General features: G+C 44.3%; 2 protein-coding genes across 2 annotated transcripts; one reads left to right on the top strand and one right to left on the bottom strand.

Annotated features, from left to right (window-relative positions):
- Window positions 1-821: 821 nt before the first annotated feature.
- Window positions 822-9,812, top strand: cep135 (centrosomal protein 135; the record flags this gene model as incomplete). Its single annotated transcript, XM_080506788.1, has 25 exons — window positions 822-931; window positions 2,146-2,336; window positions 2,421-2,588; window positions 2,847-2,988; window positions 3,090-3,174; window positions 3,256-3,384; window positions 3,474-3,689; window positions 3,819-3,884; window positions 3,969-4,119; window positions 4,207-4,436; window positions 4,519-4,674; window positions 4,761-4,898; window positions 5,252-5,329; window positions 5,439-5,590; window positions 5,787-5,902; window positions 6,026-6,180; window positions 6,965-7,020; window positions 7,102-7,270; window positions 7,377-7,487; window positions 7,773-7,958; window positions 8,053-8,262; window positions 8,357-8,559; window positions 8,649-8,753; window positions 9,103-9,258; window positions 9,695-9,812. 25 exons carry the CDS (start codon window positions 822-824, stop codon window positions 9,714-9,716), a joined length of 3,501 nt encoding a protein of 1,166 aa, XP_080362914.1. The 3' UTR covers window positions 9,717-9,812.
- Window positions 9,813-11,644: 1,832 nt separating this feature from the next.
- On the bottom strand, window positions 11,645-13,568 carry chst14 (carbohydrate (N-acetylgalactosamine 4-0) sulfotransferase 14). Its single transcript, XM_080506904.1, has 2 exons — window positions 13,213-13,568; window positions 11,645-12,485 (listed from the first exon to the last, which is right to left on the bottom strand). The coding sequence occupies exons 1-2, from the start codon at window positions 13,501-13,503 to the stop codon at window positions 11,670-11,672; spliced, it is 1,107 nt and encodes a 368-aa protein (XP_080363030.1). The 5' UTR covers window positions 13,504-13,568; the 3' UTR covers window positions 11,645-11,669.
- Between the last annotated feature and the right edge of the window lie 6,126 nt (window positions 13,569-19,694).

Raw genomic sequence — 19,694 nt, 5'->3', positions numbered from 1 at the left:
GCTATTTAAACCGCCAGAGTTTCAATATATTACTTGTGGACTGACATGTTTCTCTCATACATTTTATTCTATTTAAAAATGTAAATATCACAATGTTGAATGAGATCAGATTTATGTGCCGTTAGATTAAATAGTTTATACCTTGTAAGTGAAGCAATAACTTGACAAAACCACTCACTTTTCAATAAAGTTGTAATTTTTCGAGATGTAAACATGAGTATTTTGTAGTCTCCAGTTGTGACTCCGCCCCTCCGGCTGGCGGCGTGCGGACGACGCCGGCCGACAGAACGAGCGGCCTCGGATGTTTCTCGAGACTCCATGGTGACGGAACCACAGCGGAGACGATCGGCGCTCTTTTCAAACACTTTTACCGCGGAAAATAAAACATTACCTCGGAGGTTTATCGACATCTTTTGTCCTTTAACGGAGATTCGCGGTGCTCCAATGGCGGGAGTGCAAGTCACCGCTGTGGGAGACGAGGCGTTTCGCATAGACGATTGTTTACTTAGGTTGATGTAGCTAACGTTAGCATCAGGAGCTACTGACAGAAGTGAGTGAGAGACATGCGAAACTTTATATATATATATATATATATATATATATACACTGACATGGTTGGAAAAGTCTGGAAAATAGCTAAAACACTTAATTGCTGCTCGTGGTGAAATCACCTGGCCGAACTAATCTCAAGCTTGTCACGTCTCGTTACGGGAAGTGATTTAGAAGATCACCGCCGGCGCTTTATTGTGCGTCGTTTTTAAATTACTGTGAGTATTTAACTTGATTTATATGTGATGTAGTCGGAGCATTGTGTCTCAGCCATGAGCAGCGCAGAGAGGAAATTCATCAACCTGAGGAAGCGTCTGGACCAGCTGGGCTACAGACATCCTCTGGAGATCGAGTCTCTTCCTCTGGTGGAGAAGCTGTTCAGGTAAATCCACGACTCTTTCTTCTACATACCATGCAGCTTTTTAAAGATGAAGTATGTATAAGAAATAAATGACTTGAGTGCACACTGCTGAGTTGATGTCACTGCCCCCAACTGGTCCAACTCTCACAGGTAAAGCGATTGTTGTGTATCACCAAGCTCCTAACAATAGAAGTCAGGTGTTCTGCAGCAGGAAGAGACAAAGGCCCTTCAGGACCAGGATTAGAGACCTCTGGTCAAGCCTGTGTGTCATCTTTATTGTCTTATAGTAGTGTTGAACCTCGGCAGGGCCCTGGTCAGGTTTTAAAACCTGGGTGGGTTAAAATCTGGCTTTCCAATTGTAAAAAAAACTGTCTGTCTATAGTGCATGTTGCATTGGTTTGCAGTGGCGACCACTGAATAGATAATACCAGTACTGGAACTCATTGCCTCTTTTTATTTTTAGTGGACTGGGATAACTTATGTCAGTAGAGCAGGTTGCAATACTTTTTTGTCATTCATTGTGGTATGGCAATACATGACCGTCGTTATAGAATAGAAATGCTATTTTAGTCCCAGGGTAAGTTATTCCACACCGATCAGTAGTTTACAGAATGATAGGATATAAATAAAACGTTAAATAAGGTGTAAACAGTAATTTGATATATGTACACAGGGAAGGGCTTGACAGTAAAATTAAGTCAATACTATTTGAAAAAGGACTTCTAAATCCTGACAGCCACAGGAATTAAAGCTGTGGTATTATAGTGTTTTGTACTGTGGCCTTCTCTCTGAGACAGCCTGTGCAGATTCCATCACCGCCCCCATCACGTCGCTGGCCTTTCTGATGAGCCTCCCGACTGCTCGGACTGCTGCCCAAGCATGCAACAGCATAACCAGACTTTTTGAGCACCTCCAGCATTGTGCGCTAAATATTCAAGAAGCTCAGCCACCTTAGAAAAAAGAGATCGTTCTGGTCCTTTCCCACTAAATGACAATGTTGTCCACAGTCGTTCTACTGAGTCTCATCACCTCGCTGATACGTCAAACTCCTGCAGTCGTCAGAGAACTTCTGGAGATTATTTAGCGCACACACACATAAAAAAAATAATAATGAAAATAAAAACTTTCATCCATTTAATTTACCAGATTGGCTAAAGGGGTGTGATTTACTATGATTTACTTTGTGTGTTAATTTTGTTAGATTGAGTTCAGTCCTGTTTTGTTCTGTATCACAGTGACCTTATCCACACTACCGAGAGCCTGCGCAATGCCAAGCTGTCCGCAGGCAAGACCGACAAAGAAAGCCGGAACTTCGATGCTCTTCTGGAGCCGTACAGGACGGAGAATGCCCGGGTCGTCAGGGAAAACAATGAGCTGCACCTCCAGCTTCTCAAAACTAGGGAGGAGAAGGATCGAACCACCCGAGGTAAGCTCCATCATTCCCAGATCGTATAACCCCCCCCCCTGCATGCACAGTCCTGTTCACTCTATGTACTCTGTTTGTTCCCAGAGCTCAAGACCCACATTCGAAAACTGGACCACCAGACTTCCGACCTGAAGTTTTTAAATAACCAATATGTACACAAGGTCCGCTGCCTGGAGAAAGACAGCAAAGCCAAAGCTGAGCGCATCCAGCAGCTGCAGGAGAAGAACATGCAGGCTGTCGTTCAGACGCCAGGTAGCGTGAAAACGCAGCGTAGTGTGAAATGTGGTCACAAATTATTACATTTTTACATGAAACGTTTCAACGGGGGGAAATAAGTGTCAAAGCCAATACGTTTGGTCAGTGCACTTTAAAAATGATGTTTGATAGTGACGCATTCCTGTCGTTGGCTTCATTGTTCTTTGTTTGGTTTTACAAATATATTTGATATTTTTTTTAGAGGAACTTGTCTGCTGACCTGGATTCATCTTTGAATTTTCCAATCTGACCCAGGAGGAAAAAAGCGCAGCATTCCGTTCAGACGGCAGAGGATGCAGATCGATGAGCTTGTGCCTCCTTCCTCCACGTCGGCTTATCCTGTGCAGCAGCCCGACGATCCATATGTGGCTGACCTACTGCTGCTGGCAGACGGCAGGTCTGTTTACTGGAGGTTAAGTGGAATTGCATGTTTAGTTTTTTTGAAGACCCTTGCATTTAATTGAGTTCGCATTGGGCTGTGGCGATTTCAATTTGCAGAATTCATGAGCTGCAGGAAGACATCGTCAAAGTCAAACTCGATCTGGAAAAAGCCCAAGAATTCATAGAACATTTAACCACTCAGGTGAGTAATTTGCTTCCAGGCGTTTCGGATTCAACCGGCTGTCTCGCTCATGTCAAGCTGTTCGTTTGACCTTTTTAACAGGTAGAGGAGAGGGACAAGGAGATCGACCGTTTGAATCATGTACTCCAAGGAGGACGGCCTCATGATGTGATTTCAATAGAAGCTCAAAACGTCAGCAACAAGAAGCTGATCGACCATCTTAACCTTCAGGCAAGCACCGTTCGGAGTCTTGGAAGAATTATTTTCAGTGCTGTGGAAAATAATTGCGCTCGCCTGTTGACATCAACTATCCTCTGCAGATTGAGTATCTCCAGGAGACGAACAGGACCCTGGAGCAAAAAATAGAGGGGCTGCAGCAGAAGAAGAAGGACGTCTCCACCGAGGTGGCCAGTCTGTCTTTGAAGAACCTGGAGCTGTGTGAGGAGCTGACACACATCGACGATCTGGCCAAGCGGCTGGAGATGGACAAGGAGCGCGTGCTGGAGACCGCTGACATGGAGCTGCAAGAAACCCAGGTGAGATCAAGACACTACATTTCTACTGCGCTGAGTTTAGGCAATGACCTTAGCATGGTTTTGGGTAACAGCGTGTGATTTGAATTGAATTGAATCGGCTCTCTAAGGCTCGGACGTTTTTCCCAACAGAAAGAAGTTCAGAGGCAACAGAAGATCGTTGAAGACTTGGAGGACGTCGTCACAAAAATAAGACGGGTTTGTGTATTGCACAGCAGATTATCTTCCATGAGAAAATTCCGAAAGTTAAAGCTTCTCCTTCTTAAAAATTCATAAATTCAGGAGCAGAACGAGGGCGACTTTGAAAAAGACCGTCTCAGAGATCAGCTGGCGGAGCTCAAGGAACAGAACGAGAAGATGGAGGGCCTGGTCAACTACATGGAAGGCGAGAAAGTGAGGCTGCAGGTCAAAGTTGAGAAAACGATGGCAAATGGTAAGCAGCGGTGTGGTACAACTCCACACAGTCCTTTTTGTTGAATGCTTTTGCACGTTTCTAAACGATTTGTGGCTGTTATTAAAGAGAAAGGCTTGGTGCTGGAGTTGGAGACTTTGCGCGCTAAGCATGGCGTCTGTGGAAGGGAACGCTCTCCGTCTCGTCTGGATGCGTTTGTCAAGAGTCTGGAGGAGGAGCGAGATCACTATCGCACGGAGGTTGAGCGCTACAAGCGAGTCCGAGGAGCTGGTGGGCCGGACTCCAGTCCAACACGCAGTCCAAGCAGAGGCAGGAGCGCCAAGTTTCAAGGAATGAGAGTACGAGCTGACAATTAGGTAGACGTATTGACAAAAGGTAGTAAAGGTGAATTATCAGTAAAGCAGTTCTTCAAATGTTCAGGGCAACGTTGCAGATGCAGAGCTGCTGCATGTGACGAGAGAAAGAGACGAGCTGAAAGCTGCTCTGCTGCAGTTCGAGAAGCACATGGAGGACATTCAAAGCAACGTGAAGGCCCTCAGCATGGAGAGAGATCATCTCAAGACTCTGCTTAAACAGGTTAGTTTAATAAGTGTTCACTAAAATCCTTCTTTTTAAAAATCATTGAAAACATTTTTTTAAGGTTTTTTTTTTTTTTCATTCAGGCTCAAGACGACCTGATGAGTCACCGTGGCGTAGAAACGTCAACGGGCATCTTGAAATTGCAGGACGAGATGAAACGGGCTGAAGAAAAAATTGAGCGAATGACGAGTGAAAGAGAGACGCTGGTGGACAGACTCGCGGTTAGTGCAAGAATAGCATCTCTTTTCTTTTCGTGATCACAATGCACCATTATGTTCCTTTCGATAAGTGTTTACTAATTTGGGGTCTTGGAGAGGTCAGAGATCATTGGGGTGGCGGATGTGGGGGGGTGGAAATGCCAATCAGCCATAGCTTGGCTTCATTGTCATGGGAGACATTTCCAGATATTCCTAAAAATTCATTTTTAACATCTTGTTTCATAGATAATGCGAAAGTAACCCGAAACCTGAAAAATGCAGGGGTTTTTAGATATTAGCATGGCAGATAATAAACAAGCATTTCAACTAAGAGTGTATACGACTGTGAATAACAGAAATGTAATATGCATTTGCAGGCTGCGCAAACTTCAGCTCTTACCAACAGACAAGCTGAGGAGCGGAGGATTCTCGACCTGGAAAATTCAATTCAGAGCGTGAGATGAACGGATGCGTCTTCCAACGCGTCATGTCGACAACGTGGTGTTGTTTATTACTTTGGTGCTGAGCGGGACTTTGTGTCTGTGACCGTCCATCCCTCTGCAGCTGGAGCGGGAGAGGCTGGACCTGCGCTCACAGGCGTGTCTGCTGAGGGAGAGCAAGGAGGCGGTGGAGGCGGAGCTGAAGGCTCGGTGTGCTGCCGTCGTGCTCACCTCGGAGGAGGCGGCCCAGCAGAGGGCCGAGTCGAATGCTCTGAGGTATGAAAGCAATGTGTCTGTATTTGTTGTTCCCGACCAGCAGTCGCTTCTCTTGTGAAATGCACAATGGTAATCTACTCTGAAATTGGGGAGGAAAAATGATGACCAGAGGATCATTGGCGTCTTTGCTTGTGTAAACAGGAAAGTAACTGTCTTAATCTATATCAATAAAGCTGATGGACTCTCTTATGTGCAGGCTCCTCCAGGAGCAGATGGAGCGCTCGCTGTCCGATACTCAACACAGACTGTCTGTGAAGATGAACGAGCTGCACGTCGCTCACACGCAGATTGATAAACTCGAGGGAATATTAGGTGAGCGTGACTGCCACTGTTTCTGTCACGCTGCTCAGATTCTCATCTTTTCCTCCCCGCCGCTGCTTTGGCTGTTTGCTTAATTCAGTTTGGGGTTTTTTTTTTGTTGTTGTTTTTTGCCAGGGGAGCTGAGTCAGCATAGCTCAAAACACAAGGAAGAAGTTTCTGCCCTGCAGAAGTCCATCTCTGCCCTTGACAGAGAAAAAGACACCCTGCAAGATGAAGTGGATCAAAAGACGGAAAAACTGGTTGTTCTCCAGGAGGAGTTAGCCAAGAAGGTATCGTCACACGAAATCATCAAACCCAACAAGGTTTTTTTTATAAAGCAGCATATTTTAGTTCATGTTCACACTGCAGCCCAGTGTGATCCAAGTGGGACCAGACAAAAAGAGGAAACAAATTAATTAATCCCAGGGAGACATTTCATTTGCATCCATGCCTGTATTAAAGGATCAGCCAACATTCTGTCAGGAGACTTGTAACAAAGGTGCACCTATGCAGATATAGGAGCGTCTCAAGCATTGTGAATATGCTGGAGAATCCGTGAAATCAGTTTGTTCTACAGCTATCGCATGCAATCCTAAAAACGACTACAAAATGAGAAAATATCACAGCAAGTTTTAATAAGTGACTGGTCATGCGGTGTATTTACTACAGACCCCGATCCGGTTCAGCACACTTCAGTTTAATGAAGAATGCCGACGGAAAGATTTTCTGGAGGCACTAATTTGTTCCCTCCTCAAAGAGGATGACGATTGTGAATAACCAGTCATTTTATCAGAGAGCTTTTAATGCGCCTTTAAAAGCACATTCATCACAATATTGCATATGTATTCAATGAAAAATGGTGACAAATAACTAAAAGACAACCGAGGAGGCCGTGCATGCCTAATTACAGAGGAATCATATAAGCCCGGGGTCTGTACAGAACAATTGTGGAGAGATGCTGGAAATGCAGTTACAGTGCTTTCACATGTAGACGTTTTTGTCAAAATATGTTTCAAGTGTGATGAATTGTAGTGAACTGCACTAATGGTCTATACCTGCCTGTCGTCTCCAAAGGAGAAAACCCTCGAGGATGTCAGACTCACAATCAAAAACATGGACACCTCCCTGGCGTGAGTATTGTGGTTCCTTTAGGCCACAATGTGCATGTTTAGTTTCCAACATGAAGCTCATCCAACTTTGAATCGATCCAGTCAGCTTCAGGGAGCCTTAAACAGTCGAGAGAGGGAAATAAGCAGTCTGAGGAGGCAGCAGGACGCCTCCCACGAGGAGCTCGCTAAACTCAGGAGAGAGAAGGAGATCGCACTCCGGGAGAACAGGAGGCTGCAGGACGACCTGGTCACGATGACCAGGGAGAACCAAGTTAGTCTACTGGATCAGTCACAAGCTTTTTCTTCTGTTTTCTTTCTTCTGGGGGGGGGGGGGGTGCACAGTAATTCATGTTGGCTCTTCTGGTGTGTTTGTACAGACCGTGCACATGGAAATGGAAGAGGCTTTGCACGAGAAAGACGAGCTGAAGATGAGGGTCCACTCCTACATTTCTGAAGTGTCCAGAATGGAGAAGCTCATCGAGACAAAAGTAAGACCAGATCAAAGTTTCCCACAACTGGTTCTTATTGTGCATTTAGAAAGACGGGTTTACAGAGCAGCATTCAGAGAAAATTAGATTTTCCAACGTTACACACCAATAAAGTCATTGTACAGTCATTGCCCATTCAAAAGACATCACAGTTTCAAAGAAACAGTTTTAACTGTTTATAGAAACGGTTACTGTTAATAGAAATAACCATAAAATACTCCACTCATGGTTTGCACAAACAGTTCAATCTTAAATGTCGAGCCTGCGCTGACCTTCGCTCCACAGGAGCAGGAGAACAGGGATTTGCTGGAGCGCTCTCTGATGAGCCAGGCCGAGATGGAGGAGCAGGAGCAGAAGTTTCAGCACGCCGAGGGCCGAAATAACTCCATCCGTCTGGAGCTTCTGTCCGCGGACACGGAGCGCAGGCACCTCCGAGACACTGTCAGCCACCAGGAGAGAGAAATCCAGCAGGTGAGCCACCGACGAGGAAACGTCCCCGGCCGCTGGGATCATTTCCGGAGACATCGCGGCGCGATTTTAAACGATCCTCTGCCGTCTCTCAAAGCACTTGCAGGCCGTGCAGGCTTACGAGGCTCAAGTCTCCTCGCTGGTTCGGGGGATGTCCCGGTTAGAGGGCGAGCTCTACAAAGCGCAGGAAGAGAATGCGGCGCTCCTCTCGGATCTGGCCTCTGTCAGGGAGCTCTGTGTCAAGCTGGACTCCAGTAAAGACCTCACAGCACGACAGCTCACCTCCAAGAGCATGGACATGGAGCGAGTGAGGCCCGTTATGGTTCAGACCGCTTTAAAAAGAAAAAAGAAAAAACACCAGTAGTTATCCGCGGTGTGATATTTACACCTTCTGCTGCTAGGTCACGGGAGAACTGGAGGACGTTCGGTCCGAGGCGGAGCTCCTTAAGAAGCAGCTCGCCAGCGAGAGGCTGACTGTGCGCAACCTGGAGACGCTGCTCTCCACGAACCGGCAAAAGGAGTTCCAGACGCACCTGACGGCCAGCGAGAGGGAGTCTGAGCTCAAAGTCCTCCGTGACAGGCTCACCCTGGCTGACAGCAAAGTGTAAAGACATCCACTTTGGCGTTGCGGTGCCGTTCCGAACAATTGAAACTGGATGGATTGAAATATTTCCCCCGTTTGTGTGTTTATAGTGACGAGCATGCCAGGGAGGTGTCGCTGCTGCGTGGGAAAGTGTCTCAGCAGCAGACGGAGATGGACGTCCTGAAGAGACAACTGACCACCGAGCGCTTTGAACGGTGAGCTTGACTGTTGTTCTTCACACTGACGAGTTGCGCCGTTAATAATTCACAATCTGTTCCTATTACGTTTTCTTTGAAATTATTAAAAAAAAAAGAAAACTCCCATTAACAGATTTACAAAGAGCAGTGTGAACACTCTGGATGTACTGTTTATCTTTTTAGTTCAAAGTTAGTTTTATTTCCCGGGGAAATTGATTGGATACGTTTCCTCTGAGGTTGATTCCTCAGACTTGTGATGTGTATTCCTTATTCCTGCTCTGAACCCTTAAAACACATAAACTTTGCATTGAATAATTTCCTCTATCAGAAACGAGCGCCTTGACCCCGTCTCTGTTTCCGCTTGCAGCGAGAGGGCGATGCAGGAGATGCGCCGACAGGGTTTGTCCTTCTCATCCCTGCAAAGCTCGTCGCCCCACAGCGGCTCCAGCAGCTCCCACCACGTCTCGCCAGAACGCTCCATCCTCCGAACCGTCGACCGCTCCGCCGACAAGTTGGCAGACAAGTACGGCTTGTTGCACTTCTGCTTTTAGTGCAAATACCAGCATGGAGGCAAAGCTGTATTGAACCAACAGCACGTTTAAGATTAAGGCAGGAAGGGGAAACTGCTTAGTCATCTGTGATAAATTAGCATATTTTTGGTTAAAAATACGACAAACTCAATATTCTGGCCAGTTCCCAGAATTTGCGTTACATCGTGTCGGTGCAGAGGAAACATCCATTGAAGTTGCATATGCATCATATTGATTGATGTCGATAAGTTAAATTATCAGATGCAGGATGCGTCATAAGAAATGTCAAACTTGCAGGAAAGTTGCCATTAAAATGTTTAGTTTTTTTTTTTTTTTTTATGTATATTCTGCACAGTATCAAGCTATAAATGTCTCAGACACAATATTCCATTCCCCTGCAAGTTTCAAGCCTTTTCTTTCTCTCTCCAGGAGCGTGAGCTTCATGGATTAACAGGAAGAGGAAGCCGAAGTGCTGATAAGTCTGTCGGAAACCACTGAAAGTCTGAACTTTAAATTCCGGATCTGAAAGATGAAGACATCAAACCTCAACTAGATTTGTTGAGCACGCCAGGACGTATTTTGACCTCCGTCCACTCGGTGACAGGAGGTATGAATTCATGTTGTGGTGAAACTCAGGCCAATGACCAAACACATCACTTCTCTACTCAAATGTCTTATTTTGTTGTTAACTCTAGTGACTCCAACTATGTTGTTCTTGAACTGTATTAATTGAAATATTATCTGGTGTTTTATGTCATGTGTTTTATGTTTTAATAAATTATTCACAAAATAAAATGATACAAAAAAAGCAAGGTGAAATGTGTTTTTCAGTTTTATTATATAGTAAATAGAAATGATATAAAACACGGGAATGAAACAAACCCTGAACTTTTCTGGAAAATAGGACAGGAGTTTAGCCTGTAACACTGAACGTGAGACACAAAAAGGCCCTGAATCTGTATTAAAACCAGAATGTTGTCGTAAGGCAAAGGATCCACACCTGAGAACAGTTTACCTGCTGAGGACGTGGAAGAAAACAAAAGTAAGACACTCCAGGACTTTATAGAATTATCTGTTTCACTGAAGAGATTTAACAAACTCTTATGAAACCCATCAATGTTTCCTCTGGTGAAGCTTTCTACACCCACAAGTCGTGTAAAGGTGAGAGGACGTGATGTAGTGCGCAGTGCATTCTGGGTAGTAAACAAACGAAGCGAACTGCGAAAATCAGAAGAAGCAGACGCAGAAAGACAAAGTTGGAAAATATCTAATTGCTATCGGGCAACAGCGCCCCCAAAACAAGCAGCGACTGTAATTGTGTAACATTTTCCAGGCGGTTTGATCAAATCTCAAAAGTGAATGTGAACACCAGCAGAACCAAATGAAGGTGTGAAAATTCTTTCCTCCCTCCCCTAGTGAACCGAATCCTGGAATATTCGAATGTGAAAAGCTCCTTAGTATCCCCAGCAGGAGGATAAGCTCATTATTGTGTATTTCCAGTTAATGAATAAGGCTTTATATATATTCTGGTCTGTTTGATGCGAGTGTGGTAACATGTGCAACTACGGAAAACTATTAACTGTTACTTGGTGGGAAATAAAGACGATTGTGACATTTAATTACCAAAATGATTATTTTTTGTATACAGTTCCCTGATTGATAAGCACTAACATGTTTAATGTGAGGAGCAATCAGATAAAGGAGAACTGTAATTGACTGCAAAGGGGGAAAAAAAGCATCTCCCAATAAAAAAAGTTACCTGAAAATGGTCAAGTTGACGTAAACAATCTCTGTGAAACCAGCTGGAAAACTCTCAGGTTTACATTCGTTCTTTTTGCAAATCCCTAAACAGATTTTCTCTCATTTCAGAACTTTAACAAACTCACAAGTTTCAGCTAAACATGCCCTGTGAAACAGCCAGTTGTTTTGGTTCGGCTTTGGGCTGAACGTGTTGCCCAGAGTTTGGCTTCACTGTAACTTCACTGCTATGTAACGCACTTCTTTGAAGTGAATTTTAAGGTTTTCTGGTTTGTGTTTTTTTTTAAAGCTACTGTCATACTGCAGGGAGAAAAATAAGTTTCAGATCTGCCCTTGTTTCTTACAAAAGAGGAAGTGACCTTTTTCACAACAGTTTAATTGCATAACCTTATGAGAAAAATAGTCAGAATGAAAAGTTTTAAGACTATTTTTTTTTTATGTGTTCCGAATAAACCCCTACTGTAGTTTCTCATATGCATAACCTCAGGCCTTTTTATCTCGATTATTTTAATAAGCAAAAGCTTAAAAAGTGTAACATGTATGTGTAAAATGCAAAAAGTGTCTTCCCTAGGAATAATAATAATAATGTAAATAACTCTCTAGAAAAGCTTGTTCTTTTAAAAAAAAAAAAAACATGTTAACTTGTTTACTGTCGACAGCCTTGAGTGGTCGTGTTGGGGAGGGAATACGCAAATAGAGAAAAGTCTAAAATGTACTTTAAAAAGAGTTCCCGCAGTAGTTTCTGCGGAACGGTACACAAATAATAGTGTAGCATCTCTTTGGTGACCGGCTTGTACCACGTCTGCCGCTCTGGGAAGCGAATGTGCGACGGCGCCCCGATGCGCTGGAGCACGTACTCCGAGTCCCGCTCCAGGTGCTCGTAGGACCCGATGAAGTCGTACGAGACGGCGCAGGGCTGGCACAGGTTGTAGATGGGCATCCAGTGCTCATTCATGCGCTCGCCGTTCTCGTCCACCAGGTAGCGGATGAACTCGGTGAAGGTCACGTCGTCCCCCTTCGCCGAGTCCACCTTTCTGTACCGCTTGATGATCTTCGCGCCGAAAGTCTTCTGGTAGGACTCGATCTCCCCGAACTTGTTCCTGTAGGCGGAGAGCAGGCGCTCCATGGGCTCCCGCACAAACAGGAACTTGAAGTAGTGCTGGAGGCGGTAGCGGATCTCGTCCGGCTTCAAGGAGGACAGGAAGACCAGGTCCTGGTGGTGGTCCAGCTTGCTCCGGAAGTCGTTGGACTCCAGGGCTCCGCTCAGCATCTTCATCAGCCTCTTCCAGTTGGAGCAGGCCACTTTTGGGACGTAGCAGTACAGGAAGCGGTGCTCGTCGTTCACCAGGACGTGCTGCAGCAGGTTCTTCCTCTGCAGCTCGCTGAGCGACCAGATGTTGTCAGTCAAGGCCCTCTGGCTGCACATGGTGTGGATCGTCCGGTTGCGGAGCTCCTGGAGGATCTGGAAGAGGAGACGGGACGGATGAACGTCAGGTCACATAAAGTAGATATATAAAAAATACAAGGCCCTCCTGTTTCCTTTTGTTTGAGTGCAAAAGAGTAGAAGTGCATTTTGAAAATTGTTGTGGTGTATTTACTGTATAATGTCACATGTCAAGGACACATTGAAGCATCCAGCAGCCTGTTTTGAGCCACACGTTTGACACCACTTACACCACATGGTGGCGCTACACTAGTCACATCGCCAGATGTGGGGAAAGTATATCCACATCATTCTGAGGTGTTTGAAGATACGTTTTTTTTCAAGATGTCTTGATAATAATAACAAAACTAATAGGTTAAAGGAAATAAATGTACAAAAGGTTATGAGAAACGTGTTGTCTTTTGGGAGGAAAAAAAAAACTTTATAAAAGCAGATGTTTTGCGGGTATTTTCGGGATGTTTTGGAGTTTAAGGTAAACCACCTGAAGTATCCCTGCAGTTGTTTGATCAAAGTTTTCTTTTAGTAGGAGTTTAAATCACGTTAGTCAAAACTGTACTTTTTTTTTTTTTTTTTTACTGTTCCTGAGGTAATAACTCTAAAGCCTTTTAATCCCGTTGTTAAGTCCAAACGAAGGCACGGGGCTGGGATTACGTCCCCGCCCCCCCCCCCCCCCCCCCCCCCCCCCCCCCTCCCGTGTGTCCTTGGATTAACACCCCAGGCCCCCCTCCTGCTGTCCCCCACTTACCTGGGTGTCCATGTCCACGGTGACGGGACGGCGCCTCCCGGCCTGGCCGCGCTCCGGTCGCGCTGCGTTGCTCCGCGGGAGAGAGGTCTCCATGCTGTTCAGCATTCCTCTCTCGATCATGAGCAGTAGGCCTCCGGACGCCACGATCACCAGGAACGTCAGCATGGAGGGCAGCACGGCGGACCTGCAGCGCACGAAGCCGGGGAGCAGCGCCGTCCGCGGGCTCCGGTGCGCGCCCCCGGCCCGCGGCGTCAAGACGTCCTGCCTGCGGTAAAACACGCGTGTGTCCATCACAGCCGCCGCTTGGCTTTGTCCTCCCACATTGAAAACAGCGACAGAAAAAAAAAAAAAGAAGAAGAAAAAAAAACAACCCAATCCCCGACTGAAGTTTGTGAAGCGCGCGGGTACACGGACATCACACTTTCCTCTCTTGACGCTTCAAAATAAAACGAATAAGGAACTTTCCCCCCCCCCCACAAAGTTTCTTCTTTCGCGGCAGAACATTTATCTTTCTACACGCAGTTGCTTCTTTACAAGCTGTTGGTTCAGTTTTTGTTAGTTTTTTTTTTTTTTTGCTGCTGTTCACTGTTTGCGTTTCTGCTCTGTAACCGGATGTAAACGTTAACTTTCGAAGTAAATCCCCTCATGCTTCGACTGCTCTGAAAAGCTCAAAAAAGTACACAAATGCCGCAAATCAAACGTCTTTCAGAAACTAGAAAGGCATAGGTCTGCTTGCAGATGCAGAGGTGTCCAAACTATAGTTTCACGGCGACGGTGGTTCCTTGCTTCTTAGATAATTTCTGATCAGCTGAAATAACATCCTCTGATTTTATTAAATGGTTGAACTAAATAACTGTATTTTAAGTCAAATGTATTTTTTTTTCTATAATTCCAGCTCAGCTCAACTATCCTTGATTAATGTTAACTCAGTTTACTCAGCATGTAGCCCGTATGCCACATTCAATTCACAGGTAGTTGTCTTGCAAAGGGTTTCCTTCTTTTCAAATCCGCCAAGTTCTCCAAAATCACAGTGAAATCAAATAAATCTGACTCAAGGACTCAATGAATTATTGCGTTCACCTTTTTTGGCTGACATAATGAACTATTGATTTTCAGATTGATTAAAAAGTCAAAAGCGTGATTCTCCTTGCCAGCAATATTCTCCGAATGTGACATGTGGGATAACAGTTTCCTCTGTTGGTTTGAATAAACTGGTGTCAGAGATCTTCCTACTTGAGTTAATGTTTGTTGATTTCTGAACTTTCTGCATTTTCATTCAGTACTATAGATATATTGCGTTGACAATCTGACAGTGTAGGGTTTCTTGTACTTGAAGGAGTTGTGAACTTCCACGCTCACGTAAACTTGATACCTTTGGGTTGAACAATGTTTTATCTGATTTCACCAAGAGAATTGCCTTTCAGAACACACAACTTTTTATAAATGTCCTTTAAAGAGGTCGTATTATACATCATTTCAACACTTTCACATGGATGTTGTTGGTCAAAAAATGTTGTATTCAATGTTTCTTGCCCCAAATCCAAATCCTGGACTGGTCTGGACTTTGATCTATTTTTTATTCTCAACTCAAAGAAAGTTTATTTCACTGTGTTTGTGATTACTGTTATATTATTGTGTACAATCAATAAATTAACTGAAATTAAAGTAAATTCATGCGTTTTTAGATCTGACAACCCACTAATCTACAGTGCAAAGCTCTCAATGATGGTTGATGGGTTAATATCAGTAATGTGGAAAATATGTTCAGTCAGTGCAGCAATGTAAAATTCAAATTTCTTGGCAACTAAAGAAACTTTATTTTTCAGATGATAGTTATTTTTACAGTGTTGAAAAAACAACCCAATGATTTACCGGTTAATGTTTGATGTATTCTGCTGAATAAACACTTTATATTCAGATTAGTGTCATGATGCAAATGAAGATGCAGATTTATTCGACCGATCGAGAAAGAAAAAAATGGTGATGGTCGGTGGGCCACGTCATTATTTTGTCTTCGCTGCAAAGTGACGCGCGTGACACGAAAGCCTGCCCGGTATATCTCCCGGTCTCTTTAATGAGTTCCGACCTCACGTTACAGTAACGTGCTCGCATCGTGACAGCGGCTCGTGAGTCGGCGGTGCACACGCTGACTGGATGACTGGACCTCCGCTCCTTTCTCTTCCTCGCAGCAGCCACACCCTCCACATCTCCGTCTCCATCTCGCGCGCCCCGACTGCACGCAGCTGTGCTGGGCCGTCGGTGCGTGCGTCTCCCGCGTCGGGCACCCGCAGCATCAGCAACACAAAAGAGGGACGGAGCCTGCAGCTCTTCTGCCTCAGCACCATCGGAAAAGAAGGAAGGGAGGAAGGAAGGAGGCGTTTTCAGACAAAGGTGAGGGCATCTTCCTCCCTGATTTTTTTTGTGGTTTTTAAAAAATATTTAATTAATTGATCTTAAACCCCCATATCGCATGCGTTCACGGTGATTCTTGTCCATTTTCCATCACGCTGATGACCTTGTCAACGAAAACTCACCTCTCATTTATCCACGGACCTGCTCGCATCTTCTGCTCCATCCTCTGCAGACGTGCAGGCTTCATGTCTGTATGTGTATGTGTGTGTGTATGTGACAGTGTGTGTGCAGTAGATGGGCTGGGACTTGCAATTTGATCCAACCTGAAATACTCAAACGCCGATGTCAACACAACAAATTGGGATCAATCGTGACTTTTTATTTTTATTTTATTATTTTAATACAAACCCACAGACGGAGCGTCTCCGCGTTCGAATGTCATCCTGTGACAAGCGCTTGTGTGAGGAAAAGCAGAGGCCACAGTCTTTGTTCTCCGTGCGCCTTTCTAGTCGGCAATTAATAGACTGGTAATCCCCGCGCGGCAGCGTCCGCTAATCTGCCCATTAACGGCGCCTTTATTGATCGGTGCGTTTCGGTCTGCGCCGATGTGGTCATTCGCTGCGGACATCCCGACGCCTTTCTCCATTTAACAACTGAGTCAGCTCCAAATCCACGCACCAGCCACGCGGCGCAGGCCTTATGTGTGCAAACCAAACGGAAAATTAAATTATGGATTTATGTCTTTTCCTCGCGTCATTTAAAAGGTTTTTAAATCAATGTTGCATTACTGTCATCGTCAGTCTGGACTCCGGCGCAGAGACACAGGGACTGAGGGAATGGATGGCACTCTGCCAGAGATAAAGTCACAAGCTGCTGGTGTTTGCTTCATGGTGCTGCTGAGTAAACTGCCATGATTTTTTTTTTTTTTTAATTTTACCTACACCTGACTGAATGGCAGCTGTAAACAGAACCAGTCATCACCTGGAAGCTGCAGAGACTGAAGCCACAGAGCTGCTTTTGTGTTTTACAGACCAGGGGCGGATACAGAGGCTTTTTCTTATGAGCTCCCCACAGTTAAAGATCAGGTGGGCATCAAAGACTGATTTTTTTTAATTTTTTTTTAAAGGTGCCACTGACATCTTGCTTAGATATTTATACAACCAATTGATCAGTTGATTGAGGGTGTATTTCTTCCACCTTGCTTGCATTGGCTAAGTTGTGACTTTGATTTCCCACAGTCAACATTGTCATTGGGTAGGACTTAACCCTTCCAACAGCATGTGGTTGTTCTGATCAGTGGGATTCTACACAATCCTAAGCAGCTTAATGGTGTGAAACAAGAACAATATAATTTTGGTCTGGTCAGTTTTCACAGTGTCTCTCTGTGTTTGGCCCGTGATGGACTTGCAACGGGTGAAACCAGCCTTCGCTTGAAGCGAGATGAGATTGTGTCCAGCGTGCCGATGGAGGGATGGAAAGATGTGGTTTTATGTTCATTTAATTTCAGTTTTTCACTGTGAAACACCCACTAAATGAATTCGAGGAAGTGATAAATCAAGTCCTACAATTCATCCTCAAGTCACTTTATGCTTTTATTTCCTTTTTTTTAATCACATAATGATAAGTGGACAAGTAAAACTGTGATTAGGATAATTTACAACCAATCGGCTGCCACCCCCAGTCCACCGTCGAAGCACTCCCTCTGCCACAGATAAAACAGGGGGAAATGTCCACTACAGAGATGATATCACCATATGATGGGAGATTATACATGAGTGGTGTTTTACAAAGCAGTGATGAGCGTTAAGGTCCTGCCTGGTTGGTGGTTTGGATTCTCAGATGCGCCGATTTGCACAGTAAACAACAGTTTGTCGTGTCGTCCACTCCACTGGTGAGTAACTGAGAAGGCTTGTTGTTTTCAGACATCTGTGGATTAGCCTTTGCGGTGCCAGACATGCATTCATGGCCTTTCAGTCTTGTCACCTTATGACCTCAGACGGAACCGCGGCTATGTATTTTGTGGCTGATAATGTGAATTTAACTCCCTTTTCTTTTTTTACTTCCCATAACTATCAGCTGATTGATTAAACAAACGCAACTTTTCAGTGGGTTAAAAGTGAAAAGCCTCAAGATTAAAGATGTCTGCTGCGTTTCAGCTCATGGAACTAAAAACTGTGTGTCATGAACTAAATAGAAATAATCAGAGATACACTTTTAAAGTGAGTTCCATTTCCTGAGCAATCATGACATATTTTTGATAGACGAGCGCACTCTTTCACACAATGAGGCAAACAACCACACGTCAGTGGCGACGGCTGCCAAGCAAAGTGCTATTTACACCAACTTAAGGTTCAATGTTTTGCCTAAAGACACTTTGACACACAACAAGATAAGGGATCAAACTATAAACTCTGGATAAGAACACACTCTACCAGCTGGGCTACAGCCCTAAACAGTTTGCACACTTAGTCAATGACACGGACTTCTATGATTGCATACAGGAGTCCACAAATCATGTTTCCAGCATTGAAAATAGATGATCAATGTATAAGCATTAACATGTAGGACACCACTTTAAAAAAAATGCTTCACTGAAGATATGGTAAAATAAGATAATCCTTTACTAATCTCACAGATTGAGAACTTTACAGTGTTACAGCAGCAGCAAAGTTATACTTACTTATTCTACTTTATCTCCTAAACGTTTCCTTCTTCAGTCTATTGTAACTATTGGACTCAGAGTGACATAAGTTTTCGTCATAGTTTCAAAAATCTGCTCTCCAGATGGAATCCTACATATTTATATGACGAGGCTCTGTCCACAAAATGCCTCATCGTATGTGGCATCTGTTTGAATTGTTAGTCATTTTATTTTGCTGGCATTTTTGATGCATTCAGGCCACCATCAGTCATTTCAGAAATCTATCAGAAATAACAAGGAAGTGCAGCCAGAAGATGGTTGCAATGCCCGAATATTGAACTTTGATCCAGTACTGGTATGAAGGAGCAATAATGACAGTCTTTCATGGTCGGCCTTTTTCTTTTGTGCAGCCTGGACACATCAATGTGGATTTGGGTGGTTTTTTTTTTATTACCAAGCCAAGGTATTTTCAATAGTGTCAATTGCATGAGATAACATAATGCATTCTTGTAAAATATATCACACAACATATTTGATGTTAATTTGCCAATGGCAGGCTCATGTTTGTTTTTGTAATACGTACTCACACATACTTACACTTTGCTTTTCATATTTTATATTTTACGTCCAGCCATGTGCCGTCTCTCTGAAGCACGTCATAGCTGATCATATATCAGGTGGAATAATGCATAAAAGTATGTTTATTTTAATGTTGTATCTTAAATTTCAAGCCATCATACTCAGTGATTATATGAACTGTTCACATGTTAAGTGCAGTGAGGCTGTCACTGCTCTCGCTGAGGATGTTTAATCTTGGCCTCTCTTTACTTGAGGTAGAGTCATTAGGACACACTGTGTGTTTGTGTGTGTGTGTGTGTGTGTGTGTGTGTGTGTGTGTGTGTGTGTGTGTGTGTGTGTGTGTGTGTGTGTGTGTGTGTGTGTGTGTGTGTGTGTGTGTGTGTGTGTGTGTGTGTGTGTGTGCTTGCATGTGTGTGTTTGTGTGTGACATGTGGCTGTCCATGTTTGTGCTGCTTTGCTGGGGGATGCTATTTCTGCACACAGTCAGTCAGAGAACAGTCTGTCTTTGAAGTGCTGTGCTGCTGTAATATAGGCAGCATCCAGGTTGGTAAAACCCCATCATTACCATATCCCTGTGAGACTGCAGTGTGATCCTGCCAAAACCAGAGAGTGAAAGGAGGAAGAGGAGGGGGGAGCACCCTTATTACACAGTAACACCATACTGATGCTCACAGACATTTTGAGCCTAGATCAGATTAATAAAAACCAAAAAACGATGGGCTTATTTAGTCACGTGATTATCTGACTTGAGGAAATAAGCTGCTGTTTGTCGTCCACAAACGACTCTCAGTGATACTTGTTTTTAAAAATGAACGAACCCTCTGATTCAACTTGATTTGAAAGCATCCCCAAAGGCAGCTCGGAAGGTTTGCGAGCGCCACTGACCAGACCACAACGGACATTTGTGACA

Source organism: Blennius ocellaris (assembly GCF_963422515.1).
Source record: "Blennius ocellaris genome assembly, chromosome: 12".
NCBI classification, from domain to species: domain Eukaryota; kingdom Metazoa; phylum Chordata; class Actinopteri; order Blenniiformes; family Blenniidae; genus Blennius; species Blennius ocellaris.
This window is presented reverse-complemented; position numbering and strand designations above follow the sequence as displayed.

Excerpts from the sequence above, each read along its gene's own strand:
- chst14 (XM_080506904.1), bottom strand. The coding sequence starts at position 13,503 with ATGGACACACGCGTGTTTTACCGCAGGCAGGACGTCTTGACGCCGCGG. Across the intron at positions 12,486-13,212 it reads CCGTGGACATGGACACCCAG|ATCCTCCAGGAGCTCCGCAA; the intron begins GTAAGTGGGGGA and ends CTCCTCTTCCAG.